A 20527-nucleotide genomic window follows, 5' to 3' on the forward strand; every position below is an offset into this window, starting at 1 on the left:
CATGGCAGGAGATTGGGCAAATTCGGCTTCTAGAGTTAGGTCTAATGACAAAAGCCTACGTACGCGGAGTTTTCTGCCAATGCTAGAGCTGAAAGTAGGTCAGTCTGCATGATTTCTTGAGTTAAACATGACGTATTCGTCACCTCCAGCCACAGCCTTTGCAAGTTAATCACTTCTGGGTGGCATTTCAAAAAGCAAGAGAACCTGCTAGGTCAAAACCGCACGAGTTTGCTATTTCAGTGGCTGACAGCAATGCTGAATCAGAAACAAAATACGAGAACAGTAGGAAACACCGCACTTGGCGTCTCATCCATTCTTGAACTTCTCTCTAATTTTTGATTAAAGATGCAGACTTCCTGCTATGAGCAATGAGAAACAGTGAATACTGGTGAAATCCCTGGGTGACCGAGCTGGTCTGGTGTACAAAACGCATGTGGTACAGCATAGCTGAGAAGGACAGGCAAGACTAGCAGGCACGACACATACCATTACTTCAAGCCCTCTAGACAAAAATAATGTCATTGATCAGTATTTCAAGTGACTGCTGACACACTATTAGAACAGCAGCCCCTGGGCAGGCTTCTTGTCAAGGATAAGCTGAGTATCAAGAGTAGTCTCTTTGATCCCCAAGAGTGCACTGCCTGGGTTTCAGCAAAGATGCCAGCAACTGCAGAACCACAAGGAGTGAAAAAGCCCCTGAGCAGTAGTCTCCGCAACTGAAGGCTGAAGGACGTGAGCAGTTGTCCTGGTTCGAGGTAAAACAGAACCAATTTTCTGATTTGTAATTTTACTTTTTAGCTGGGCCTCTTCTAACTGACTAAACTCTGAAATTAACAGCATATTGTTCAGAAACTGTTCAATCTCAGAGTGATAAGACCTGATTATACCAAGGAACGATATGCGCAAAGGCTCTTGCTTAGACTTGTTGCTGTAACAACCAAGGTCAGCTAACTTCCCTGTTTTGCCCCATTAGAGGGTCGGAAGCGGAGAAGCGTAGTGGGGTCCCACCTGCAGGGAGGAGCAGACGGGACAGGTGACCCGAAACTGACCAACAGGGTATTCCATCCCATGTGCATCACGCTCAGTATAAAAGCTGAGGGATCAAAGGGGCAAGGGGGCTCTGGCTCGTTTTTTTTCTTCAATGGCAGACATCTGAGGAGGACCCTGTCTGTTCGTCTGCCTTTGATCCCGATCGGAGCATTCCTGACTCTAGTTCCGGAATTCAGCTCCTGTCCATTGCTGACTCCAGGCTGGGATTTTCCCTGTGCCTGCTGGTGATGCGATCGTCATCCTGGGAGTTGGATAGGGTTTTGTATATATTGTATAATATTTTTTTCTTTATTTTTTATTATTCTATTATTATTTACTATTTTCTTATTTATTATTATTTTCATTAAAGTAGTTTAGTTCTTTTTCTAAACTCGTAAATCTCCTTATCTCTTCCTCTCCTCTCTGAGGAGAGAGGGAGTGGGAAGGGCCATCTATCGTTCTGCTTGGCCAGTCCGGCCAAAGCCACGACAGCAGTCATCTCAGCTGAAACTTGAACTGTTGAGTTATAACCTCTGAGTTTTCAAACAGAAGACGCACAATCATCAACCTTTAAATGTCACTTCTTTTTTTAATGCGCTTACCTTAAGGATAAATCAACATTTAACTTGTGATCCATTTTTCCAGCTCTCCTTACTGGAGGGGAAAGTGTTACTGTCTGCAAGTTCAGCAAACCAAGTAGATGGATAACCATTCAATCTTTTAAAACCTACTGATGTTTCTGAGGTTTCGGTTACCCCATCAAACACTTCTGGAAGCCTGATCACAGCCTGGGACTGATGTTCACCACGCTCAGCAGGCCCTCAGATGCATAGAGAGATGACAATGGAGGGCTGTTGTGCGCAGCCCGTACTCAGAGAGGCAATTCCTCTTCATAAAGCAATGCTGCTCAAGTCCCGGCAGGGGCTCGCACCAGCTGGATGTACTTCACTGTGCAACAGCAGCAGGATCCTGCCTTGGAGCCGTCTAACGGCCCACTGCGCCTGTGCTCAGTAAGACTGAGTGCACTAAAGCACCCTTAGCTCCATCTCAGCTCAGCAGCCGTGCACTGTCCCCTGAAAAAAGGGTCATTCAGGAGTTGCTGACTCAGAGCAATTATCACATCCACATCAAGAAAAGCAATTTTCTTTTCCCCCCCCCCCCGCCCCCCATCGTAAGCTGAGCTACATGTATTCTGCTGGGAACCCACTGCAATGGAATGAAGGGGTCTGAGCTTTTGCCTCCTCCAAGTTTCAGGCAAAACAGATTCTTCTTTCCAAGCCTGAAAAGGCGGTGGAGGGCCTAAGTTAGTATTGCTTTCTCAATACCCCAAGCTGAAGTATTGTTAAGTCGTCATTTCTCGGTTAAAAAAAACCAAAAAAAAACAAAAAAAAACATATTCAAGAGATTTCATATTAATCTTTTGGCTAAGTTTTCCTACAGATTTTCCTGCAGAGCATGGTGACTGCATTTCTTCAGGGGGAAGTCTGCTTGCTTTTAAAATATCTTCTTGTGTAATAGTTCTTCACTGACAGGTCTATTAATCTTATATGTTACAAAAGCTTGTTTTTAGAAATTCTGTTCTGTAGGATAAATTTGGAAATTAAAGCAAGAACAAAGTGTCTTCTCATTTAAATTTCAGTGTGAAAAAAGTGAATGTCACACTGCAGATCCTTGCATCATATGACAACTAGCTAATGCTTAGTTACTTCCACAAGAGCTTTCTTCATCTCTGCACCTGCTCAGGCTGGCTATTCTATTTCTTCAACAAAAATGGCTTTTCCTTTCTAACACTGAAAGACTAAACGAGCGACTACAAAAATCCCCCTGCCATGAGCCACAACCTTTGCAGCAAAAAGGGCCGTAGGCTTGCAGTAGAGTTCCTTGTGTTTTTTTTTCCCCTCCCTAAGAGCTTTACCCTTCAAGCTGCAAATCCCTTGGCTCCTGCTCCAGCAAACCACCCAAAACCCTTCACGTGGATTATGTATAGAAAGCAAAAAGGTACTCCTGGATCTTGGCAAAAGGACTTGGCATATTGCACAAACAAGCCCCCATAGTCTAACCTAACATGGAGTGACACCAACAGAAATATTCCTTTCACTCCTCGAGGACTGAAGGGACCACAGTCCATTGTACAAATATTTATTTCTTTCCTCCCTCTTGAAGTGGCTGTTGTGATTGACTTTGCAGCTTTTGTGACAGTCATCCCAGCTTCCCCTCCTGCTCTCCCTTCATGAGTACGTCAGCATTGAAAAAAGTCTTTGTGACTATGGCTATTGAACTTGTCTGGCAGTTTCCAGCCACCAGCTGCAAGCAGTTCCCTTACACTGGCTGCACAATGGGACTGTTAGAGACACAGAATTACGTGGTTAACTTAGAATAGTCAGGTCCACCACGAGGCACCGTCTAAACCCCAAAACTCCGTGCTCTGAAAACAGTGGGAAGAGACACTTATTGTGCAGGAATTGGTATTGCTGCCATATTCAGAAAGGCAAACCCCAGGAATTAATACTGGGAGTACTTGCACATGCATTAGAGTTTAAGAGTTGAAATGCTACTTAATGTTTGGGGCAGATTATCCTACGGGAAGAAATATTATAAATCATTGCACTCATTTAGACTATCATGACTAGAAAAAAAAAAAGATACTCAACTAGACTATGTTCCTATACTCCACTCAAGGCGTCAGACTTTCTCAGTAATTAAAGACTTATGCCTCGTATGGGCCACTGTGAGCTAGTTACTAAGAGAAAAATACAAAAGACCTGCCCTGACAACTTAACTCAGATTTATTCCAACCACTTTTTCATTATTTGGACAAAGGTGGCAGAGGCAATTTTTACCGCCAGTGCCAAAGCCAAATTTGAAAACTGTAATTATAAATAAAATACGACATGCATAGCTTTTCATTTATAGCTTTCAAACTAGTTTAGCCCAACAAATATGACAAATGAGATTTTTAGAAACTCAGTTAAATGACATGCCCAGAGTTGTGTTGCAGAAATTTAGACTACCTGGCTAATTCAAATACTTTCCTCAGTCACTTGCCAGGCCTTCAAAAGCATGGTATACAGTTTTTAGTCTATACATGAAATTGGATTATGCCCCTGCCTTTCTGGCAAGCCACCTGCACGACCCTCAGCTGAACAAAACTAGCCTTGATCTGAAGTGACTGCCCATACACAATGAGGCACTTTGCATATGCTCATTAACGGCTTTCGTTGTATTCTGTCTTTCCCTCTAAAAACGTCTTAAACAACTAACTCTGGATGCCGAAGAGATAACAGATAAGTAGATAAGAGAAAATTTGGGGACTGAATCAGTTAACTGCAAGAAAAATGGTCTGCATCCTAGATATGGCCCATTAATGAAGTATTTTGCTCTTCATTAACTAAAAGATATTGACATTAAATAATGTACAATACAGGGATCTTCCAAAGCGTACACTGCAGATCTAAGCACAGCAGTAGCCAGGATGCTTTTGGAAGCTTCTACACCAAAAATCAACGTAATGCTCAAAATCACTGCTTTTTGCTTCACCATTGTGGCTCCCATAAACACAAGCTCCCCTGGAATTCTCCTTTCGGGGTTTTGAGTTCCTCCCCCTCCCCAAGAAAAAACATATGGGTAAACAACATTTTAAAACCATACACTGAGCCTTATGTGATTGAATACGGTTGACCTAACAGGCTGAACTCACTGCCATTTTTTTCATATGCCAGGGAGTTCAAGCAGCAAAAGACACGATGTTCTTCGACTAAGGACACAGTCATACGTGCTTGATTAGGAAAGGTGCAAGCAATGAAAAAGGACATGTGTTAGGTGGAAAGTAAAATATTTTAAAGGGCAATGGGGGGTGAAGACCAAGAAGACAATTTCCAAGGAAGAACAGCCAGTAGAATGATGGCAGAAGCAGCGTGAAAAATCCTACTGATTCTGTAGGAATACAGAAAAAAGAACAAGAGGAAATTAAAAAGGAACAAGAAAGCAATATAATAAAAAAAAAAGAAAGGGAAACAGAAATAATATGACTCCTTTATTTTTGCTTTTCCCAGTGACACAGCTACACCCACAGAAACTTTCAGTTCATGTGCACTGCAAAAGTGAGAAAATTTGCTGGTGACATCTGAGGTAAAAATGAGTTGCCTGTCTTTCACTCACTAATGCTAATGAGAATATTAGCATAGACTGAAGAAACTCCTAATGCATTGCATGTTCTTCCAGCCATCTGTCTCGCACACCACTGCACAGCAGAGTTGGATTTGTTGGTTCCAAAGCAGGACTGCACACGTCCGTGGAGTAGCCCGGACAGCATTTCTTTGAGACCTGCTGAGCAGAACTTCACCACCTGATTCTTCCTACTACAGCCACAAGGAGAGCAGCCAGGAGACACCTTGGCCCTAGAGACACCACAAACAGGCATTCTCTCGGAACTAAATAAACAAAGGACATTTTTCACAAAGTAGTACCTCAGAAGAGTGGATAAAGATTTACAGATCTAAACCTATGTACATTCATAACTCTGCCCTTCACTATCACCACTAGAGCTTGTGAACACAACGCACAGCTTAAGTGCTGTAAAAGATTTTAGACCAAAGTGTCCTCTAGATAAGATGGTCTAACATCTGAGTTTACATACAACTGGACACTGCATGGAAATTTTGTGGGTCTTCAGACTAAGCAGGTTACAGCAGCCACTACATTGCTTCCATCAGTCATTTCTAGACCATTATACCCAAATCCTAACTTTATTTCTTTTCATTTTGCTTGCAGAAAGGAAAGCTCTAAGACCTACCACTCTACTGTTAACTGTTGTCCTCTACGAGACCCGAAAAGCATGAAGGCTGTAGCTCTCTTCATTTGTCTTGCAGGATCCACTTTTGCTATTCCAGTAAGTCCTGATCATGCTATTTTTACTGGGCACTTAATTTACCATTCTGTGAATACGCTATGTTATCCCATTGACCTATACAAGATTTACAAGATTTTTATTTACATGCAGATATTGAATATATTTGTCTATTCTAGACCCATCCCTTAAACCACAAACTCGGAACCCATGGACAGAAAACTCCTGAAAAGGTACTCTTCTTGTTCTTTAAACATTAAGAGGCAACCTATATTATTCATCTCAAATATATAAAACACATCAGCACATATCTAGTGATTGGCAAATTGATTTAGGTTAAAAAAAGGTAGTCCCCCTCAGCCCAAGAATTAGTACCCAAGCACCTCATGCCTCGCATATTACATAGCTAGAAACAGAACAGGATAAAATCTAAAGCTCAGGACAGAATTTTCACTTATTTGAAAAAATTACCTTAAATGAATCCCCACATATAACCCTTACACCCATATTCTTACAAACAATAAGCTCCACTGTCAGTCAAGCTTGTGGTTATCGCTGCTGCAGTAAACGAGGAGGATGCAATCCTGAACTTATCACACCAAGTGATACGCAGCCTCAAACACGTAAGAGTTCTAGCCACCATATGTTTCATTATTCACATCAGCTACAGCTCATCTTGGAAAAGTACACTGTGGCTGAGAAGCTGGATACGCAGCCCCAATGGTAACAAGACAGAAGTCTTCAGCAGCCCTGTGCCATAAAGGCGTGCTAATGACAGAGCTCACAATTTCCCACTCACGGTTCACACAAATTAAAATTCCTTTTTACTGCACCATTCTGGTGAGCATTTGTGGTTCGGACACAACAGACCTTGGCTCCAAGCCAATGAATGTTTCGGAACAACTAAATTCAGAGCATGGTCTATAGTAAGAAATGCAAAATCACAACTCTTATGCTAACCTTTTTTTTTTTAAATTATGAATTATATCCCACTCTGTGCAACTTTCCAGATGCATCTCACATCAATCTGGATGGTGACCTGCATTATGAAAATCAAAAAATTAACTAACTTTTCCTAATGAAATAGCCAGCAGAACAAATTATGGTATAAACACTAGTTTGCAGCCTACAGCTGTCTCCTGGAGACAATTCACACAGAAGACACTTAAATCAAAACAAAACATTGCAATACCCAACCCATCATAGAATCATAGAATGGTTGGGGTTGGAAGGGGCCTTAAAGACCATCTAGTTCCAACCCCCCTGCCCTGGGCAGGGACACCTCCCACTAGACCAGGCTGCTCAAAGCCCCATCCAGCCTGGCCTTGAACACTTCCAGGGATGGGGCATCCACAACTTCTCTGGGCAACCTGTTCTAGTGCCTCATCACCCTCACAGTAAAGAATTTCTTCCTAATTTCTAATATAAATCTCCCCTCTGAATCGTCAGTTCCAAGTTAATGCGCAACATCTATCAAAGGCCAGCTGACCCCTAATAGTAGCAAATTACAGCTACCTTGACTGAAATTTGCCATCGTATTAAGAGACCCAAGTATCTTCACAAGCAACCAAGCTCTAAAAGTTTATTTTATCCTGGGGACAAAGGTATAACAAAAAGCAGCAGCTAAAAGCCGCATCCAGGCACATCTCTGCATTGAGTCGGTGGTGCATAATGAGGCTTCCTGTCAAGACATGAGCCCCACCTTTCTCAAACTATTGCTTCAAATACAGGCACCCATAATAGACAATTGCCTGGCCTTGTATTTTTTAAACTCTATAAAACTGGAAGCCCTTCACAGAAGTCTGCTTTTTTTCTTAACACTTGAAGGCATATAAAATGTTGTACGCAGCAGCGCCCAAAAACACGTGTAAAAAACCCACGTTCCTGAAACTTAATTTTCAAATGTTTTAATATCAGCTTGAGATGCTCGGTACGCATAGATCACTTTTTACAAGGTCTTCAAGAAACGTGCATTTAATCTGGAAAAGCTCTTCACTGAATTTGTTAGATTTGAGCAAACAGACAACCTTTCCCTGAAAAAGATAGAGTTGGAAATGATATAGTACTTTTCCTGCATCAGCAAGTACATTAGGCAAAAGACAAACTCGTAAAACATTCAGATACCAATTTGACATTAGCAAATAGGATACAGCTGATCTGCCAAGAGTCAAGTTACGATTTCTAATCCTACTAGTTTTTTTTTTAATTTGTAGAAATATTTGGTTAGTAGAGTGTGTGTTTCCAAGCAGTCGTGACTTGGCCCACGCTAAAGGAAATGCTATTCCAGCAACTGGGGCACTGAGAAAGTCTCATCTTCATAAATAAATCCCCTGAAAGCTTTAAGGAAAATCAGCTTCTGATGCCATATTGTAGTAGGCAATAAGCGACACTAGACATCCATAGGTGGTGTTCAGAAACACATCAGACGTTGCTGCTATTGGAAGTGTCTGTACTCACCTGGCAGCTGCTGTGACGCTAACAGCAGCGGAAAGGCAATTGCTGCAGCAAGAGCTAACAGTCATTTTAGTACCTGCTTTTTCCACAAGCATTGTAACCTTTCCCACTGAAGTTACTAGTTTTGATATTGGCTTGAGAGCACGCAAAACAACAACGACAAAAAAGCCTCTCAAACACCTATGATTTCTGCCAGTGAGTTTATGATACAGTAGTTGCCACCAAATTCAGTAGTTCCTGATGAATTCAGTTAGGAAGCAATGACGTGTCAGACTCAAAGAAGGTGACTGCGTTGACTATGAAATAGTTAAGATGCAGTGCACTCCTCAGGAATTACTACCATGGCACCTTGTGAAAGGTGCCGTCTCTCCCCCTGCCCCTCTTTTCCCAGGCCTCCCATTTATCTGTGTAGGGAGATGAACATCAGATCCCCCATCTCTGAGGTAAGGGATAATTACTGCAGCCTACAAGTGCCTGAATTTACGGCACTGAATTACTAATGAAGCATGTTAAGATTTCACAAGACACCCGTATGCATCTACCTCCTATGAGATCTTAAACAGAGTTGCACAGACTTCAGAAGCCCCATCAATAAAAGAAGGGACAGAACAACAAATTTGCTGAGAAATGGAAATGACGTTTGCTGAGCAATGGAAATGGCTGTGAATTTCATGCTCTAGGCTAGCTTAAGAGGAGCATTTACGAAGAAAACAAATAAAGTCAGTGTCATGCCTTGCCATACAAGGCAAAAATAACATTACATTGACTTAAATAAATTCTCTGATTTATTAATCTACTTGCTAATTTTTAACTTTTTTTTTAAAGACTGAAGACATCCACCCTGGAGCCCCCAAGGAAGAGAATGCAGGGTTTGTAGACAATGGTGATTTGCTGCCCAGTCACAAAAACCTAAAACCAGAGGTATCAGTACCAGACACTGAGCACAGGGGTGAGTCCCAGACCACTAGAAAACAAAGAAGAACTGGTAGCGAGCATCAAGTGAAAAATAGCCTAAAAAGCATCAATTTCCTTGCACTGCACAATAAACCAGCTTTGGCTTCTGACAACCAGGACAGCGACTCTGGAAGCAGCGGCAGAGAACAGTCCAGCTCTGAGCATTACCAGGTTAGGCGGCACGAGAAACACAGCAATACGGCCAATCGACATGATCTGGGCAATGCAGAAAATCCAGCAGATGCTCTCGGTCTTTATCATGAGCATAACACATGGAAATATAATAAAAATACAGTTGGCCTATCTGAAAAAAACAGTGAAAGTGAGGAAGAAGAAGGTGTGGAAGAAAAGGATGAGGAATGGGGTGAAGAAACTGGTTACAGAGCTACAAAACACAAAGGCCACCAGGCAAATCAAGGTAACGAATACAAAAGGCAGCAAAATGAAAACCGTATGCAGTCTGATGAAATCCTGAGAGATTCCAGTCAACCAATGCGGATAACCAAGAGACATGGCGAGAAACTGGACCTAGGAGAAGAAAGGGACAACAGCCAGAAGAAGCCATATAAAGAAGAAATCACCCTCTCTCAAAAAACCCATAATGAATATCAGGATGACAAGTGGCAAAGCCAAGAGAGGAAAGACAATATTCAAGTAAACTATCAGAGTGATCACAACACAGTGGTGAAAACACAAGATACAGAAGACAGTAATGTTGACGATGATGGTCACAATAGTGGTGATGTTAACAGCAGGGAAGATCTCAGCAATACCTGGAAAGAAGCAGCCTATGAGGAAGAGGAGAGAATCCAGAGTAATGACCAGGAGAGCACCAGTATTGACCACAAGGAGGAAGGAACCACCAATGATGACACTGCAGTTCGTAGAGAGACTGAGGATTACCAAGATGTCAAGATTAAAGACCTTATTCACTCTGAACAAGATGATTACGATCGTGAACCACCTCATTCTGACAGCGAGCAACAACTGGAAACAAGTAGCTCTGTTCAGAGCATGGATTCAATGGAAAGTGAAGATAAGGTAAATTCTCTTTGAAATAAAGTCAAAATACTAGAAAAAGGGGGGGGTGGGGGCATGGGCAGTGGAGAACCAGTCCCAAATTTAAATTCCTGATGACTGAAAAAACATTTTGGAGAAAAACAGGTGTAATAATTTCTTAATATGCAGAAGTCTCATCTCCCCTTTTATTCACTATTCACCTGGTTCATGCTGTGTCACTTCATAGACAACATTTAGATGAATTGCACCAGAAAGGAAGTGAGCACAACTCATGTAAGAGCTCCAGCCCTGGTGGGCTGTGTAATGAAACATACAAATAAATACGGATAGACAGACACCAAACCCGGAACCCAGTCTCTCAAGCCGACTAGGAAAGCCTGTTTGCTCCTCTCTCCCAAATATTTTAAACACTACCATGCACAAGTGAACAGGTTGGAAAGGCAGCACTAGAGCACCCGGAATAACTACCATCCTAGTGGCTAGGGCACTCTTACACAAGATGAAGGATGTGGACTTTGTCCCTTGAGACAAAGGAGGATGTTGCACCCAGATCTCCTGTACCCTGGTCAGCTGTTAGATAACCAGTGGACTATCAGGGGTGCTCTTCAGAAGCAGTGAGTTTTCCTATGGCTGTTAAATAAGGATCTGTGATATTAAAAATATGACAGGAGGCATCCATTCTAAAGAGGGCAGGCACCACCCCACACCAGCAAAGAAGGGTCAGAACTGAAGACGCATCCTTCCCTTCTCCTCCTGCTTGATGTGTCTGACCCGGCAGCTCGCAGTGCTGCTCCTCCCAGGGACTATTGAGAGCCAGTTCGTGCTCGCTGACCTGGAGGGCCCCACTGCAAACTAAAACTCGAAGCACCAATTCTGCCAACCTCGAGGCACTCCACTACTGTATGTCAAGCAAGTACCGCAGAACCTCGAGGGGATCAGGCCTTGCTGAGCACCTGTTTCGCTCTCTCCACCGCCCACTTTTTTTTTTTTCCCCCCCTCCAAATAACAGAGCACTTTAACACTACCAGAAGCTTTAGGCACTTCTCACACATTTTGCATAGCAACGTCTTTTCTGCTGCAAGCACAGCAAACTGTGACTCAGACAGCTTGGTATTTGTATCTGAAAAATTTTTGTCCAAGTATTTTTTTTCTTCCCAAGCTTTCCCGCAACTTCTGCTTCTGTCTCTGTGACTGTACAGGTTAAGACTACAGGCAGCTCCTATGGTGAGATGGAAAATGCAAGCAACAGGAGTGAGGAGGCTCTCCTGGGTAAGCCACAAGCGAAGCCATCATGTAACTGCTAACTCCCTGCAGCTGGGGAATCTGCTGGTCTGCATTTCTTTCCTGCCTTTGGCAGCACACAATTTCACATGACTGAACTGTGCTTGCGCATAATCCTGCACCACAGTTATGTTCCCACAGAATTCCTTCCATACACCCTTTTTCATTCGTTTGTGAAAAACAGCTGTAGAGAGGGCACAAATTTTTGTGTCAGTTATACAGGAATGGGAATTACCTGGGATTGAAACCGTTCAGTTTCAGAACGGTATCTTGAATTCAACCAGGAATGGGACAAGCGTCAGTGCTGGATTCAGAAAAGACAGATGGCGTATGTTTCACCAATGGAAGCTGGAAGTAAATGTCAGTCCTTAGAGTAGAAGTAGCTTTTTCTGAGAAATTTATTTCCCCATCCAACTCAAACCTGGGACTGCTAGAAGTCTCACAAAAATCCTCATTTAAATTTTGTCTTGCTTTATTCAATACAAGATCCAGCTGCATTTTAACAAACTTCAACAAAAAACACTTGACTTCTAGGTGAATACTGGGCTGTATTTTGCTTTGACTGACAGTAATACCCGACAAAACCACTTGTCTTCGTCCCATCCCCTCTAACAGTCCCTCCTTCTTGCTATGACCGCTAGATTCATGCAGGAACTTCCATTGCAAAAGAGGTAAAGTCTGCCATGTGGACAAACAAAAGAAACCCAGCTGTATTTGCCAAGATCCTGCTGCTTGCCCTTCCACCAAGGACTATGAGCGTGTAAGTATTTCATTCAGTGCATGGCATGGGGGAAAGCCAACTAAGACGTTTACGGGATAACATATTCCCCTGCTATGATTTAGAATAATTCTATCCTAAAAAGTATGCAAGTGGGTTTGGGTGATTCCAGTAATTGTAAAAGTAAGTATAAAGTACCCAAACTCACTGACTATAGTTTGAACATGTTAGTATAAACACATGTAGCTATCTAGTACCTAAAGTGATTTGCTTCACTTAGTCTCTCAGGGATCACAGCTTCTCCCTGTCACTAAAAGTTCTATTTATCCACTTGATGTTTTAGAGCACATACTGAATACTAGTACATATCTAGTGTAATAATCCTGTTACATGCCATAAACTATATTACTACCACACAAAAATAAATTCAAGTGTCTCGAAACTGGGTACGTAAGTACAGACAACAAATCCATATGCAGGCATAGAACAACTACAATTTTCAATACTTCTGATAACATGTATTCCCTGCGGGCATTCACAAGTGCTACACCATATGTTAACGATACTTTATTATTGTAATGCCTATATGAGCGACCAGAATTTTTCTCAACACAGTGGTGGGGGCGGGGGTGGGTTCGTTTTTTCGCTCCACCTCTAGGTTTGCGGTACGGATAATAAGACTTATGATGGTACCTGTCAACTCTTCGGCACCAAATGTCAACTTGAAGGGACAAAAATGGGACGCCAGCTGCACCTAGACTATATGGGCTCCTGCAAATGTAAGCGTTGTTTTTCTATGAAGAATTCACCTAGGTATAAAGAGCCTGTAGCCATAACCACCAGCTAGCCCTAAGTTATCTGCTTTCTTCCTGTGCTCTCCCCCTTCTGCATCAATTATGTGCTAATTAAGACCTAAACTCTAAGCATGTCTAAGAAGTTGTTTTTTCTATAATTAAGGGTATTAAGCACCTGAATCCTAAAGACATCCCTCCTGTGCTTTCCCCAATTTTTGTCAACCCTGTCTTCCCCCTGCACTCTCTCACATGCTCCCATTGCTATAGCAGCTGAGGTGTTTTTTTAATACCTTGACCAGAAAACCAGTATGTACAGCCAGTTAGTAAATGAAAATGTCAAGGCTGGAAAAACAAACAAACAAACAAAAAACCGCCACCAACAACAAACTACTTAGATACCAAGTGCAGAAGTCAGGATCTAAAAGCCAGAACTGATTTCCAAGCTCTCCAATTGCTGCATACCCTGACAGGAAAGCGCACCCTCAGCCAGAATACTCCTTCGCTGTTAAGAACTCTGTTTTCATGCAATTGATAACAGTTTCACTGCACAGCTCTGCTCAGAAGCTGCACAGCTATATAAAGGCCATGGCTTGCACAACTTTTTAAGCAAGTGCGCCAAAGAATTGTAGATTTATAACTGAACCCGTTAGTTGCATTCCCAATTTTACGTATTAACAGCTCCACCAATTTTAAGCTTAACTGGAAGTTTGTTAGTGAGAATCAAACCTAACTTGGCTCAGAAATGCTTGAATGGGGACTTAACACATCACTTGTTAACAAAAGCTTTCCTGTTTGGCACAGACATCCCCCACTGTACTGATTATGAAGTGGATCAGTTCCCCCTCCGGATGCGTGACTGGCTCAAAAACATCCTTATGCAATATTACAAACGCGATATGGATACTTCTGGATTTCTAACCGAGAAGCAAAGGAGCAAGGTCAGCAATCCTTTTCAAATAAGACCATGCAGTTACATTGTTAGAGCCGGACTAACCATGCAGAAAAAAAAAAGTGATTCACATCTTATGAGCTCTCCCATTTTATATGAGCATTCCCTTTCTGGTCAAGGCAATTTAGACCCAATTAGATTCACAAGTTGCAAAATACACTTACACGTCCCCTCGCACTCATTTAAGCTGAGACACCTTTTGCCAGAGAAGTCAGAACTAGTGCACACCTAAAAAAACACTGTTAACTTGAGAAGACATGAAACAGCTTCTGTTCGGGGAAGTACTTTGTGACAAACCTCTTGGAAAGATCAACTAATAGGTAGATATGGATGACCCAATTCATGCAGTCAATGCCACTTTCCAAAGGACTTGAGGAAACCAAGCAGCCATAAGATGGAAGGTCTGGGTATGGATAACTAACTAATTAAAAGACAGAATAAGACGGAAGAGCCAGCCAAGAGTTCACCTGTGGATTTCCACAGGTTGAAAGGACTTGGGCCATTCAGCTTTCGTTACGTGACCTGAAAGATGAAGGTAAGTGACAAAGTCCGCTTACAATGTACAGGTATGCAAAGGAAGGAAGGACAGACTTAGACTCCCAATAAAGAAAACTGCTCAAGAACCTCACGAGACTGAGTGACCGGGCAGTCACACAGCAGGATTTGAGACAGAATTACAATATAGAGTTTAGGGGACCCTCATGGAGGCAGGGGATGCCTGCCTTGGACCGACCTAAAGTAGCTCCTCTTCTGTTCTTGAGACATACCTTGTACTTGGACCATCAATACAAAAGTACCTGAAAATGGACTCAACAGTTAAGGGTATCATTTGCACTTTTTAATTCAGCCCCATACACTGTCCATCTACACTGTGATATTCAAGGGCTAAAAAAATTACACAAGTCTGATGCTCAGTTTTACTAGAAGAGAGCAGCTTTCTACCATCCAGTAGACCTGCGGCATCACACTACATTGGTTTAAAATGGAGTAAGCATCTATCACCATTGGGTCTTTTTTTTAGAGAAGGATTTATGTCAAGTGAAATGGTGACAGTAGTTTGTTTTTGAAGATATAAATGCCATGACTGCCTGTTGTGGATTAGCCCCAGCTGGCAACAAAGAACCATGTGGTCTTTTTGCTCACCCCTCCCACCCCTGGCTGGAATGAGAGGACGGTCGGAAGAAAAAGGCAAAACTTGTGGGTTAAGATAAAGGCAAGTTTAACAGAACAGCAAAAGGAAGAGGAAAATGATAATACTGATAAAGGAATATACAAAACGCAATTAATGTACCACCGCTCACCAACTGGACCCAGGAAGCCCCGGCCCACTCCGAGTGGTGATTCCCCCTCCCCAGCCAGCTCCCCCGCCATATACCGGGCATGGAATACCCGTTTGGCTGGTTTGGGTCAGCTGACCTCCCCTGCTCTAAAAAGCCATAACTGTTAGAAATTAGTTTAAGTTAAACCAAGTCCTGGGCTACTCTAACTCTGGAGTAGGTGTTGCACGCAGTAGGTCACAGCAGGTTTATACAAAATGTGCTTGAGCAACACTAAATACTACTTACACAGTTACCAAGAGGGACATTGACGTACCCAGAACATCTCATACTAAATGGTATGAATTAGATGATTTCTGAGATGGCTTATTTCACACCAAAAGCCGAGTTGCTTGCCTCAGGACAGAAAATCAACAAATGTGATAAAATTGGTTTCATCTCAACCTGAGGCTACCACCCTGCTTAGCCAAGTCTGACGATTAGACCACAGGAATTTCACTTCCTTTGCAGTTACTACCAAAGTTGAAATAGACAGCAACAAAAATCATCTGGACTACTTCAGGCAAGCTTTTCATGCTGTGTATGGCCACAGACACTAAAACGCATTTCCCCACTGGTATTTTATCAAGTTTCATTTCTCTAAACCACCTTCTTGCTGGATAGCTCTTTCTTCAGGACAGATCTTCATCCCTAAACGAAAAATATCAATTTCTCTGTTGTGTTCAGGTCAAAAAAATCTACCAGAATGACAAACACCTCGTGGCTGGTGACCACGCGGTTGAGCTGCTCCTGCACGACTTTGAGAAAAATTACCACATGTATGTGTATCCTGTGCATTGGCAGTTTCATCAGCTTGATCAGCACCCTGTTGACAGGTAAAAATAAAAATAAAAATCTTTGTGGGTTCACTCCCAATTTGCTGCTTAAGCTCAGGCTGTTTTACTTTTCTAAACCGGTTGAAGGATTCTCTACATACAGGACCAGTCCCTCAGCTGACAAAAGACAGTATCCCCCTCTTTCTACGGAAGCATTCATCTCTAACATAGAACTTCCCTCATTGTTTTGCTGGAGCCATGTCTTAGGTCAGAACCTGCTGTCCTCTTGCCTTTGATAATCATCATGTATTACACATTAAGCTCTACAGTGTCTTAATAGCTACTAACACCCTGATCCTGGAAGACAGCGGCTCACAAGATCCTGTTATTACCGAAGCTAAGAGCAACACGCCAAGTATAAAGGGCAGATGCCTGTCGGCAATAATTCATTGCTGAGACACCCATAGTTTTCAACTAATACTACAGAAGTTTCTCAGTTTAAGGACCAGATATGGTAAGACAGCACTAGTGTCACAGTTCAGAGGACTTCAGCCCCCAGCTTCGGAGAATGTGACTCAGAGTTCATGCTGTTGGTCATGGCTCTCGGTGGTTGGATCCATGTTTCAAGGCTGCAGGCCCTCAATACCTCATGCTGATCATACCTACGGTCTCAGAACATAGCTAAGCACCTTTGCAAGCTTGATCTCCTGAAGATTAAGGGCAATACTCCACAACCGATGAGTTGTGAACAAGTCACAGTAATACTTGTTCTACAAAAAAAATATAGAATGTTAATGAACTAATAGCAGTTAAAACATTTTAGTTTATCAGGTATTATACATCATCGTAACAACCTGGGACAGATTAACTACAGAAGCACCACAACAGGATCCACCGGGGCATCTCTGTCAAAGCCAGCATTATCATTTCCTATAGCAGCTTACATCATCTTTGATGATCCCGATGATTTATTAATGAAATACAGCTCTACATACCTGCTCTTTCTTTCAGATTATTAACACACTCGGAGCTTGCGCCTTTGAGAGCCTCCCTTGTTCCCATGGAACACTGCATAACCCGTTTCTTCCAAGAGTGCGATGGAGACCAAGATAAACTAATTGCTTTGAAGGAATGGTGCCACTGCTTTGGGATTAAGGAAGGTAAACATAAAAGAACAGGCAGACATTCCTATCAAGACTAGGCACATTCTCAGAGCACAATGTACCGGAAAGAAATTGTAGCCAGAAGCTCATGGCTACTTTGCACAGAGGCAAATGGAATAGTAATGGCAAGATTGCAAAAGGTGCAATGTTCTGAACTGTTTTATTATAGGAATTTATTATTATAGGAAGAAGTCATATTTTCCATGAGAAAAAATTCGGGACATAGTTTGTACTACGTACCAAATCATTCCTATGTGGTGTTTGAACCTCTATGTTCTGCATGTCTATCTCTCAAACACTTCCATTTTAGCCTTCTGTGCCAAAGGAAAGGCAAAGCGAGCTTGTACTTTTAAATCAGTGGTCAAAGCATACTGATTGAAAATGCATTCAAAGATATCAAGCCAAGTACGAAAAACAATCAAGATCTCTCACTTCTCGAGTTAACTATGCTCACCTCTAAATTACTATATACAACACACCCAGTGTTATCATGCCGTAGTTGGAGGCCAAACGGTGTATTTTACCTAATCTGTCAGATGCACCGTGTGCGCAGATAGTGACCACCAGACTGCATGCATCATGAGGCTTAGGCAGAGACAGTTCCTGAATCCTAAATGGACTAGCTGTATGTTTGGTTCAGCTCAATCCACATAGAGACTTCTCTAGGAAAGAGAAAAACTAGGTACTACTGTGCTGGTGATGTCTCTAGAATTCGGCAGCAGCTGAACAGAAGCTGTTGTGATAGCAATTTGAGATTTACATAACTACATTCAACCTAAGGCATTCTTTTGCAATCTACCTTCTTCTGATCTAGCCCTGAGTGACAGCTGAACAATACTGCCCATCGTTAAGCAAGGGTAGCAATAGCACAGGTTAATCCTAGAACAGTTGTGTGACAGGAGGCATTTGGCTAAACACGTGTGCTGTAGAAATTTGTTCAAAACCCTATTAGCAGCAACTGGCTAATTTGAAGTGGAGGCTGATTCTGGTGAGAGGTCAGACATGCAGAGCCTTCACTCTTCCCAGAATTTTTCCAGCTCTTCTGGTGACAATTTACACACAAATGATGTGTGGAAGTAAGCTGTGAGGAGTTACCGTAATACACATGTACTGCTGCCAATAATTGTTCATCCAAAGAGGGGTTAAGTGTCAGTCATTTGTGAAGAGGGAGCTGGAAGGGATTCTTGCCTCACAAACAGATCAAGGAAGCCTAACGCAAGTAAGAACCTACATCAAGAAGGGTCTAAATTAATGGCTCCTGAATGTGACAGTAGCACCCATACTTGGGGTTTTTTTCAGGGATACATGAGCCTGCTGAAACTTTCTTGATAGTGATACAGCATAAAATGTCTCCTTAGCATCAAATGTTAATAACATTTTCTTCTTCTTTGTTGCAGAAGACATAAATGAAAATCTCCTGTTCTGAGCTTGGCTGAACAGAATCCCAGTGGTGAACTAAAACTGGTGAAATAAGTGAATCTTGTTTGCTTTTGTAATTAACAGCTTCATAGTTTTCAAGACAAAGGTGGCATACGGTTCACTGCATTCTTATCAAATAACACAAGTGTTGAAAAGTTCTACGTTCATTAACAGCAGAAAAAATTAACTCCTTCAAGTGGTTCGTGGCTAAACAACCAGTGTTTTCCCCCGCATGTATCCATGATCTCTCTGAACCAATACATAGTACTAACCTGATGACTGAGCTGTTTACAAAACTCTTCAGTAGAATTATAAGATGTGGGTTTTACCATACATTGAAGAAGATTACCTTGAAATAGGACTTGTTTCCTTTGTTTACTGTATTGTCAGTTTAACATTCTGCATAGAAGCCTCAAATAAAATGAAAGTCTACCTAGATATACGGGTTTTGTCAGAACTTTGTCAAATAAGATGTATCAAGGCAAAAATTTCATTTTTGATTTAAGGGAGGATAAGAAACTAGAGTGTAGATCGCATACACCAGCCCTTAAACCACAATTCCTAAAATATGTGAAAAAAAATCAGCGCTTTTCTGATACTTCTTCCCGCACCTCTTGAAACACAATAGTAATAAGTACCAGTGCCACACAGCAGAATTCCTGCTGACAAACTGCGTAACGAGCTAATTGTATGAGCACGGTGAGTGTGGATGCGAGTCAAAAGACTGACTAGCAACAGATCCACCATCACAAGGAGCAGAGGATATCACAGCTCCAACACCTCCTTAACCTCCTTAGCAGGCACATTCTTCCTTCCTCCCACTGAAGCACCAACTACTGCTACCATTTTTCCCGAGAAAGAAATGCTAACTATTTCTTTCACCATATCCCAACTGTTGCTTGCCTGAAGACAGGCACAATTTAGGCATAAGAAACAGGACAGAATGAGATTATTCCTGAATGCCATTAACTTTGTGATTTTAAACCAAGCACTTCACTGAAAACACTCCAGGTATGCTTTGCTGTAAGCAAGAAGCCCCAAACGCTATTCCTACAAAGGAAGATCAGAAAACACATTTCACCTGAACCATTTCAGCTTTCTAATGAAAAGAAAACAGTATTCAGAAAAGCTGGTTTGGTAGCTTGAATTGTGGAAGCCCCTTTTTAATTTTCTCTTGAACTAGCGAAGGCTTCTAATCCTAGTCCAACTACAAGCCTTCCTTGGGAGACAATGAATCAAGATATTATTTTCAACACAGGCACTTCTTACACAAACAAAAGATTATTTCCTACCAAAACCAGTTCCACTGACAGCTTTTCCTGTAAGCCTGACTTGTCATCCCCTTCACGTTCTGTAACATCACGCAGCAGCGTATATAAATCAACCTGGACTGCATGTACAAAAGCATATTATTTGTGTTAATTCAATTCAAAAAAGGTCCTTCCTCTGGAATTTCAAATGTCTCCGAGAAAAAGTAATTTTGACAGCATTTTTTCTGCCTTGCTGCAGCCTGTTGCTTATTTGTTCTTTCTACAGCTAAGAGTCAGCCACCTTAAAACAATCAAATATATTTCACACAAGGACAACTCACAAGGGCTAGACGTGCCCTACTAAGGCTAACACTCACCATTGCTCCGCTCAAACCAAGTACTAGAAAAAGATGAATGAAATTTATCAGGGCAAACAGGGAAGATTTTCCTTTAAACAGTCCCAGGGCAAACAACCACCACCACCAAGATGATTACAGCTGTGGATATATGAAGCACCTAATGCATTTAAGAGCAGATCAGCATCCCACTTGTTTTGAC

General features: G+C 42.0%; 1 protein-coding gene across 1 annotated transcript; it reads left to right on the plus strand.

Moving 5' to 3' along the window:
• Nucleotides 1-5863: 5863 nt before the first annotated feature.
• Nucleotides 5864-18726, plus strand: SPARCL1 (SPARC like 1). The gene is made up of 10 exons (XM_054202102.1): nt 5864-5917; nt 6055-6108; nt 9155-10324; nt 11503-11572; nt 12226-12344; nt 12961-13081; nt 13898-14034; nt 16049-16197; nt 17149-17297; nt 18698-18726. Exons 1-10 carry the CDS (start codon nt 5864-5866, stop codon nt 18724-18726), a joined length of 2052 nt encoding a protein of 683 aa, XP_054058077.1.
• The last annotated feature ends 1801 nt before the right edge of the window (nt 18727-20527 follow it).

This window comes from Rissa tridactyla, chromosome 5 (genome assembly GCF_028500815.1).
Source record: "Rissa tridactyla isolate bRisTri1 chromosome 5, bRisTri1.patW.cur.20221130, whole genome shotgun sequence".
NCBI classification, from domain to species: Eukaryota; Metazoa; Chordata; class Aves; order Charadriiformes; family Laridae; genus Rissa; species Rissa tridactyla.

Bases quoted from the DNA above. Each gene is read 5' to 3' on its own strand.
- SPARCL1 (XM_054202102.1), top strand. From the start codon at position 5,864: ATGAAGGCTGTAGCTCTCTTCATTTGTCTTGCAGGATCCACTTTTGCT. The intron at 13,082-13,897 runs GTAAGCGTTGTT...TGTTTGGCACAG, and splicing joins CTATATGGGCTCCTGCAAAT to ACATCCCCCACTGTACTGAT. The intron at 16,198-17,148 runs GTAAAAATAAAA...TCTTTCTTTCAG, and splicing joins GATCAGCACCCTGTTGACAG to ATTATTAACACACTCGGAGC.